This window comes from Pestalotiopsis fici (genome assembly GCF_000516985.1).
Source record: "Pestalotiopsis fici W106-1 unplaced genomic scaffold PFICI_Scf_6, whole genome shotgun sequence".
In the NCBI taxonomy this organism is placed as follows: Eukaryota; Fungi; Ascomycota; class Sordariomycetes; order Amphisphaeriales; family Sporocadaceae; genus Pestalotiopsis; species Pestalotiopsis fici.
Window position 1 is genome coordinate 470,060 of NW_006917096.1, and position 8,538 is coordinate 478,597.

At 49.9% G+C, this 8,538-nt stretch overlaps 3 protein-coding genes across 3 annotated transcripts; 2 read left to right on the forward strand and 1 right to left on the reverse strand.

The window, feature by feature from the left end:
• Positions 1–352: 352 nt before the first annotated feature.
• On the forward strand, positions 353–1,681 carry PFICI_08628 (uncharacterized protein; the record flags this gene model as incomplete). Its single annotated transcript, XM_007837209.1, has 1 exon — positions 353–1,681. The coding sequence occupies one exon, from the start codon at positions 353–355 to the stop codon at positions 1,679–1,681; it is 1,329 nt and encodes a 442-aa protein (XP_007835400.1).
• A 1,994-nt stretch (positions 1,682–3,675) lies between these two features.
• On the reverse strand, positions 3,676–5,871 carry PFICI_08629 (uncharacterized protein; the record flags this gene model as incomplete). The annotated part of the gene is made up of 5 exons (XM_007837210.1): positions 3,676–4,657; positions 4,711–5,164; positions 5,223–5,376; positions 5,434–5,649; positions 5,788–5,871. 5 exons carry the CDS (start codon positions 5,869–5,871, stop codon positions 3,676–3,678), a joined length of 1,890 nt encoding a protein of 629 aa, XP_007835401.1.
• Positions 5,872–6,849: 978 nt separating this feature from the next.
• PFICI_08630 (uncharacterized protein) lies at positions 6,850–7,627 on the forward strand (the record flags this gene model as incomplete). Its single annotated transcript, XM_007837211.1, has 2 exons — positions 6,850–7,534; positions 7,590–7,627. 2 exons carry the CDS (start codon positions 6,850–6,852, stop codon positions 7,625–7,627), a joined length of 723 nt encoding a protein of 240 aa, XP_007835402.1.
• Positions 7,628–8,538: the final 911 nt, after the last annotated feature.

Sequence of the window (8,538 nt, forward strand, 5' to 3'; positions counted from 1 at the left end):
CAAAAAGGTACGCAAACCACTGACTCTTTTTTTGCTGATCTCTTTCCCTATTGCTGCCCGTCTGTTTCGTCGTGATGCAGAGTCATGGCCCCAGTTGGTCAATCGCGACGTATGGTTGCCGCTCAGTTCCTGACACTAGTCGATTCACAACCGCCATTGCGCTCTGCCGTCGCTTGTCCATGATCAATGACTCTGCACACAACGGCATTCGCAATGTCTTCATTCTTGCTTTACTCAATTTCACATTGTCGTTGCTGTTATTGTTGCCCATTATCTATGCAAGTCGGCTAACAAGATGTCTCCTCGTCGCAGGCACTTCTCGGGAGTGAAAGGCGCAAGACAGATATTGATCATGTCTTCGTCAAACGTTAACAGTACGGGCTCTGGCACTGCTGCTGCTGACCCGACAACCACGTCGGATTCGGCAGCGACTCCAACATCAAGTCTTGTTTCTACCACTGATGAGGAGACGTCTACTAACACACCTACCACCACAGCCACGGATGCGGCTTCCACCCCAGCCGATACTCCAACAACCACCACTGCAAACACAACACCCATAACTACCAGTGACACGTCTACTTCAGAAACCAGTGAAACAACGTCGATAGAATCGACTACTTCAACAACAGATCCAACAACGTCTGCGACGCCAACCACTACCTCAACCACCTCAACAAGTAGTACATCGGAAACTACATCTAGTAGCACAACCACCACGCCAACTTCAACTCCTACTACTACTACTGCCCCTAGCACGACATCGACAAGCAGCCGTACTCCCTCGAGCACTGTCGTGACCACAGAGCTGACCTCATCGGCAAATGGAAGTACCACTGTAATCGTGATTACCTCGACCAAGGCCGTTGACAACACTGCAACGACGGGAGGCGCCGGTTCCACATCAACTGCCGCCGATGGAAGTATTATTACGAATGGCTCCAACTCGGGCAGCAGCGGAGGACTCGACAGCGGAGGCAAGATCGCCGTTGCCGTCGTAGTTCCAATTGCGGCCGTGGCTCTCTTGGTTGTCGGTGCCATCTTCCTGTGGAGGAAGCGAAAGCAGAGAAAGGATGCCGAGGAAGAGAGAAGGAAAGAGGTTGAGGACTACATTTACAACCCGAATGCCGACCCGACTCTGCCAGATGTTGGTAGCGCCGCAGGTGGTGCCTATGAGATGAAGGAAGATACCTCTTCGGGGTACCGTGGCTGGGGCTCCACTACCCTTGCCGGATCTACAGGACGTAAAGCATCAACTACCTTGTCCGGTGGTGCAGCAGGTGTGGCTTATTCGGACGGCACTCAATATGGCAACGTATCTGACACGAGATCAGGAGAACCACTTATGAGCGACGGCTCTCACTCGCCAGAGGGAGAGATTCTTGGTGCCATGGGCCCATCAGCCGCCGACACTCGCGGCGGCAACGTACACCGTGGACCATCTAACGCCTCGTCTTCATACAGCGCTGCAGGTCGTTCGGACGGTTCTGGCGATGTCGGAACTGGCGTGGCTTATGGCGGTCCAGGATACTACGACCAGTATGGCAGCAACCCCTACGATACCGGCGCACCCGGTGGTGGTCAGCCCATCATCCGTGACAACCCAGCCCGACGCAACACACGAATCGAGAACCCCTCGCACTACCCACAACAGAGCGCAGGCATTTCCCAGAACTTCTAGTAAAGCTCTGGTGCGAAAAGCTCTGTGCTCTTTTATTTTTCTTCGATCTTCTGAGATACCCCGAATTGGGTGGTTATTTTTCTGGCCGCCTGTTAATCAACCATTTGCCATAACAAGGCACATCGTACATCTTCATCACTGATTCTAGACACGGTGTTGGAGGTTACGTTTTTCCCACGGCCTAAACGGCTATTTTCTTTCCGATTCATTCTGAGCACATTCGCTCGTGATATGTACTCCGTATCTACGCTTTCGCGATATGGCCGGAAACTTGCATGAGCACCCGAGATAAACCTTCGGGGAAAAAGTATATATTTCAAAGAGCTCACATTCCATTTCTGAGGGGGCGGGTCAAAAGCAATCCACATAAGCGACTTACGAATTTTCCTTTTCTCAACAACTAATGCACATCGATGAGTCGTACTTTATTTTACGACGGTTGCAGGGGCTTCCTCTAGTACAGTTACAAATGGTGCCAGCTTGCTGTGTTGTACTATGGAGATGTTGGTCAAGATGTAAGAGAAGGGCGTATTTCCATCAAATGAACAATCATGGCTCCCATGCAAAAACCAAAGGGCTGAAGATGGACCAATGGATCTACGAGCTACATGGGCGGAATTTGAAGCAGTGTGACTATTGGTGAAATGCGTGTGGCGCGTAAAGTCACATTAGATAATTTCGAGGTGGTCTTGCAGATCAGGTGTCACGACGGGTCTTGCTAGTACACTGTGTAGGAGATATACTGAAGTGGAAGGCGTCTAATATACAATGCGCACAATTGTCCATAGAATAATGCAACAAGATTTGTTCTTTCGGAAATTTACAGGAACTAGCCCGTGACTCTGGTGTTTTGTAGGTGTACGCGTTGGACACGCTGCCGTTTTCAGTAATATATCATTGTCGTTTGAATCGACATGATGCCTCGTTATTTGGCCTTGTTATCATGACTTACTCCGATGAACTGTAGCTGCGTTCGTATATGCATCTCCAATCCCGTCACGAGCATTGCATTCCCACCACCGACTATATTAATCCACCGCTGCCAAACATTTCCTGTCTGCATTTTTGCTTCTTCTGAATCTTATTTTGTTTATCGCGTCTGTATGGATTCCATGGCCTCCTTGCTGGTCAACAACTAGGTGACTTCGGGTTGGGAAGGAGTAGCGGACCAATTTTGGTTTCCTTGCCTTGATTTGTTTTTTGATAGCTTGGAACCTCACGCCTTGTCACTGTTCTGGAAGAGGACCCCCAATTTTTGGAAGCAGGATGAAGAAGAAGAAATCAGGGAAATTTTAATGTTCTAAGCGACCACCTTGGGTCCATTGCATGTGTTACGCAGCGGTTGACCGCTCCATCTTGCCTCGAAATGTGGTGCAACATGCTTGTCCCGGTTGAGGCAAAGATTGGATCTATCTGTTGTTGTGGTATGTGGGTGATTCCGACATGTCCCAGAGCAAGCAATTTCATACTTTGCCATACTGGAGATGATTTCATAAAATTCAGTGGTATGTCATGTATCTTCTATCATAGACACCTACTCTCCATGTGTATAAAGCGTGCTATTTCCAAGGAAACTCTCGTGTGAGTTATTGAGCAATGATGCATTTTTCTGCCCTTGTCACTGCTGTGTGATATCGACGTCTAATATGGCCATTCTTGCAAGGCAACGCAGCGAGCTCTTGTGTGAAAAAGCTTCATGGAGTCATTTTGACGGGGTGTATCTCATTCAGTTTTAACCCCTTCTACGTTCAAGTCATCAAGGACGAGAAACGTGTTGGGACCACTCATGGCCGCACTGACAACACATTTCCGTATATAGATGAGCAAGAACAACTCTCACACCATAACCATTACAAGCGCCCCTCGTATGGGATCGAAATTATATCAAAGTCAAATATTTGAGACGTATATTCATCATGGTCAAGTTGTGTAAAATTGCACAGTCTAGATGACGAAGCTCTGATTTGCATGCACTACATGAATGCATTTATTAATTAAGCCTCCACCATAGTCTTGACATCGCCAACAGTGGCGCGCGCCATTTTCTTCAGCAGACTTCTCTCGTCCGCTTCTCGATATCTCTCCCAGCCGTCGAGGCCTTCCTTGGCCTGGATGCTCAGAGTTTCGTAGCCCTGCTTGATTAGATCCGTAACCTCGGAGCTGGTGAGGAGGTTCTTCTTGGATCCACCGGCATCTAGCATGGATTTGTAGTGTGTGCTCACGTTTATCAGGGTATCAATGGAGTTTGATGGCCGGTTTGAAAGACTGTACGTATCGCGGAACTTGGTGAGGACATCGCCACTTTCGACAATCTTGTAGAAGAGGTCGTCATATGCGGCGGGCGTAGGTAGAAACGCCTCGCCAGACGACAGTGACAGGGCCAATAGGTTGACCACCAGGTCTAGGAGTGTTTCGATCTGAGAAAGATCCTTCAGATCAGATGCATACGAGGTCAAGAAACGAATCAGGGAAAGCAATGACCGGAAAAGTTCCGACCAGTGGTACTGGAGCCGTGTTCGAGAACGCGATAGATATGATATGATGCGCAGCATGATACCCGTGCATAGATTGTACAGACTGACGTCGAGTCGCCTGCGGAGATTGTGGTTGATACCGTCAACCATGGTGTCGAGGACGCACGTGGCCAAGATGCGCTCACCACGCACAACAGGCAAATAGGGCGAGCGTTGTCGGCACAGGCGGACAGCAATCTTGCTTTCCTCGCCGCAAATCCTTTTGCACAAGAGCTGATCCTCAATGACAAGTCTAAACACCATTAAGCTCAGGTGAGCATAATTAGTGGCTCGATTTGATAAAAAGGCATGCTGTAGCATATATGATGTCAAAGAAACCAGGCATGCTATAGGCTGCTCTTCACCCTTCTCGGCGGGCAGTGAAACCAAGTTGAAGCAAAAAAGCTTGTTGGCGTGCGCAAAGTCGTAGGTGCCCAGGAGAACAGCCGCATCTTCACCAGGACTGCAGTCGATTGTTAGTGACGCTGGATGGTGAGGACATGGATGGAGACTCACAGCTCAGAGAACATTTGTTTGGCTACTTCTGGGTCATAGACGGGTTTCTTTGGCGCAGCTCTGGCACCAGGGGTGATGGAGCCGAGCTTCAACATGCTAAGTGTAGAGGCCAGGGACCAGCCTTCGGGAAGATCTTCCTGAATGTCTACATATCGATTACGCAGATTCCGGCACGTTTGACCAACACAGTGAATAATTTTCTGAATTGCCGCCTCGTTGACAAAGTCGTTCAGACGCAACTGGTAAGGGTTCTGGAATTCAAACTTGTTGTAATTGGCCAACAAGCCAAGCAGAGTGAATGGCTCCAGGACCCGTGCTGGTGTGTCAGAGTCTTGAATAAACTTCATAATGGCAGGGAACAGGTCCCGATGGATGAAGTATGTTAGAAGGCTTGTCTGGTAAGCCCCTGAGGTGATGGCTAGAACCACTTCAACGGCCTTCTGGCGCAAGTCCACTAGATTCACAATGTCTTAGACCATGTCCTGCAGGTCTAGGGCAGAACGTCTACTTACACGTGTCGGCATTGCGTATGATGGCGTCTAGAGCGGCTACAAAGTCGGTGAATATCTGGTCGACATGATCGAGTCCGGCGAGCACAGCAATGATATCTGAGCTCGGGTTTGTGTATTTCTTAGGCAACACGGCAGAAAAGAATGTCGTCAAAGTCTGGTACCGGGTCAGGAAACCTTATATGGTCCATCATAGGGGGGTAGTGCGACGCACATCTAATGCATGCAGGCTTGCAGGCCCTGCTCCCTTCTTGAGGCACGCGACCGCTCTTGCGAATAGTTGCCTGGTCTGCGGATGTAAGGCGAGTAGGTCATCTGGGCTCAAGTCCCCTAATACTCGTTGAAGAGCCAATCGGTCTGGTCTTAGAAGGAAGAACTCGCGCCAGAAGCCCTCGGGCTTTTCAATATCGTTGTCGGGGTCGACTTCGTCCTGGTGGTCATACGTATAGTCAGCGATTGCTGTACTTTTTGGCCGAGCTTGCGCAGCGCATATCGAGGCATACCTTGAACGCTCGAGTCAGTCTCGCCAGTTCTTTTGGTACACGATGGGTTTCTAGAGGTTTCGAACCTTGAATAGTGCTTCGTACAGCTGAACAATCTTCTGCTGGAAGACCTCAGGGCGCGCCTGTTGGGTCAGGGGAGACGCCTCCATATCTGCCAGCTGACTGTGGTCGATGCATGGAGGGAAGTCCGAAGAGGGAGGGAAAAGCGACAAGACAGCACCCAGCAATGCCGCTTCAATTTATGGTTTTCAACCCGCTCGCGATAAGGGAAAAGAGAGAAAGAGTCAGGCGAAAAAAAAGAAAAGCACCCTGAGAGCAATCGTCGAAACAGAATGCAAGCTTCTGCAACACCAGCTCTGACAATATTCCTAGCAGCTCTGCCAAACTGTCCTCTACGCAGCCGTTAACTTTTTGGCTGCTTCAGCCTCCACAGCGCTGGAACGGGCGCCGATTTAGTCAAGATAGGCACTGGTTTCCCACTAAGTTCAGTGCAATCGGCTGCTGCTATGGGCCGACACACGGCGTCGCTGCTTCAGCCACGCAAGCACTAGAGTTCCAAGGCTCAACTGCAGGGTCTCGAATTAGAGGTGGGGCAGTTTCCAACAGTGCCCAGACGGACGGCGGGGATTCTCTCTAGGCTCTGGAAACCTCCAGCTTTCACCCGACTTACCTAAGATAAGAACTGGGCCTGGATCAATAATAAGCCGTCCTCCCGATCACGGGCTTTCACCACAAGCTACGGAAACTGCGAAAAAGGGCCAGGTCACACTGGCAGTCCCCGCTGACAAAAGAAGAGCCGTGGTTGGCTCCAAGCTGCTTAGCCGGGTCTCTCCGCCGCCAGTCTATGTCATCGGTTAAGGGACCTCTGGTTGGTGCTGTTGGTTGCTTTCAAAGCAAACATCGAATGATCAAAACTGCACCACATATTCGTCTGCTTTCTTCAATCAGCCGCCACTCACTTTTGTCTGCAACACAATCAGTGTTTGTACCATTCGCAACTTGCACAACCTCGAGTCCCTCATAGTCGACGACATTCGTGCCGCGTTTTCTCAAATGCGCTCATAGCAAATCCGCCACAGCCTTTTCGATAGACTTTCGCACCCACCCACCCACCAGATTCGCCAACCATGAATGCGCCTCGGTTGGTGCTAGACAAGGCAGCGCCTTCGCTGCTCCTCAGCCGCCTCGCGCTGCCGACTTCGCGATCGTCGAGGCCTTGCCAGCACCTCTTGCGGCAGTTTTCACAGTCCAAATACTGGACTGCTTCCTCGGAGAAAATTTCGTCCACACCTTCGTATCAGCCCTATCCTCTTGCGAAGCCCACTGGACCTCGCAGCAACTTGCCAGAGAGCTCGATAGCAAGCCCGATACCACAAGTCCACGAGACAAGGCCGCCGCAGCCTGCCGTGACCCCCTCGGGTCCCAAGGAACCCTCGCCACAGACCGCAACCAGCTCGTCACTACCGGAGCAGGAGACCCAGAAGCCAAAGCCTGCGCCAGAGAGGAAGCGCAAGCTCAGACCGCGCAAGGCAGCCATGAAGCTCACGCCGTCAGCTGTTGAGCATCTACGTGAGATGTTGGAAGGACCCGAACCCAAGATGATCAAGATCGGAGTTCGGAACAGAGGATGCAGTGGCCTGGCCTATCACCTGGACTGGGTGGATAAGGCTGGCCCATTTGACGAAACCGTCGAGCAAGATGGCGTCAAGGTCTTGATTGACAGCAAGGCACTCTTTAGTATTATTGGAAGCGAGATGGACTGGATTGAGGACAAGCTCAGTCAGAGATTCACATTCAAGAATCCCAACATCAGTGAGTTGCAACCTTAGTCGTCATGAATTATCAATGGAACTAACATGGTGAACAGAGGAGGAATGCGGTTGCGGAGAGTCGTTTATGGTGTAAGATTGATAGTGGGCGGCACACAGCATAAAGATACCAATTTTTCTTTGCATAAGCATCGGCTGGCGTTTAGGGAAATCGAGCCTGGACGGCGGGCTTTTTGTACAACTATGGATTGCCGCCTTTTGAACCGGCATCACAGAGAAATGGAGGAAGGGAGCCTGTTGTCTTTCTGATCATGGACATGACTAGGCAAGAACGGAGCGTCTGACATTATATAAGAGGTGAAAAACACCTGCATGTTCAGTATATGTGGTTTCACTGAGCTCATGCATCAGACAGCCAGTAGATAATTAGTCACAACATTGCCGACTTGGCACTACAATCTTTGTGCCTTACTTTCAGTTCTTGTTCTTGAGCAAAAGCCATAGAACAGATAACAAGCTGTATCATCAAATGGCTAGTCATTCTCAAGGCTTGACAGGTCACAAGACTCGACTTTGCAAGTCACATAACAGCTTGATGAGCGAGTTCCGTTTCTAGAGTGAGCAGTGATATGCTACTAATATACTTTCTGCTTATCTTGATTCGCAACCGCTGAGAGCTTACTGTATCTATAATGGTTGACGAGTGGCTTCGGGATATTTTAGCCAACCACTCCATTATCGGAGAAAAAAAATTGTGCATAAATGGTCGACTCACACATTGTGTTTCTTTAATCGTCCCAAAAATAGCGGGATTTTGAATTGATCGACCAGGAATTACATCCACTGCAATCAATCTTGGGAATTTAATTTACACCATCAGAACTGCGTCTCGGTCCACAAAGAACAAAAGAGCAAATACGACACCCCAGACGGACCCGGGTTGGCGCGCTGTCAAGCCCGCTAGGTAGGCGCCCGCTGTTGGCTATAGCGCTCTCGTCTTCTTTGCCCTGCTCAAATTAACGACCCATCCCAATGCTCCACCAACTG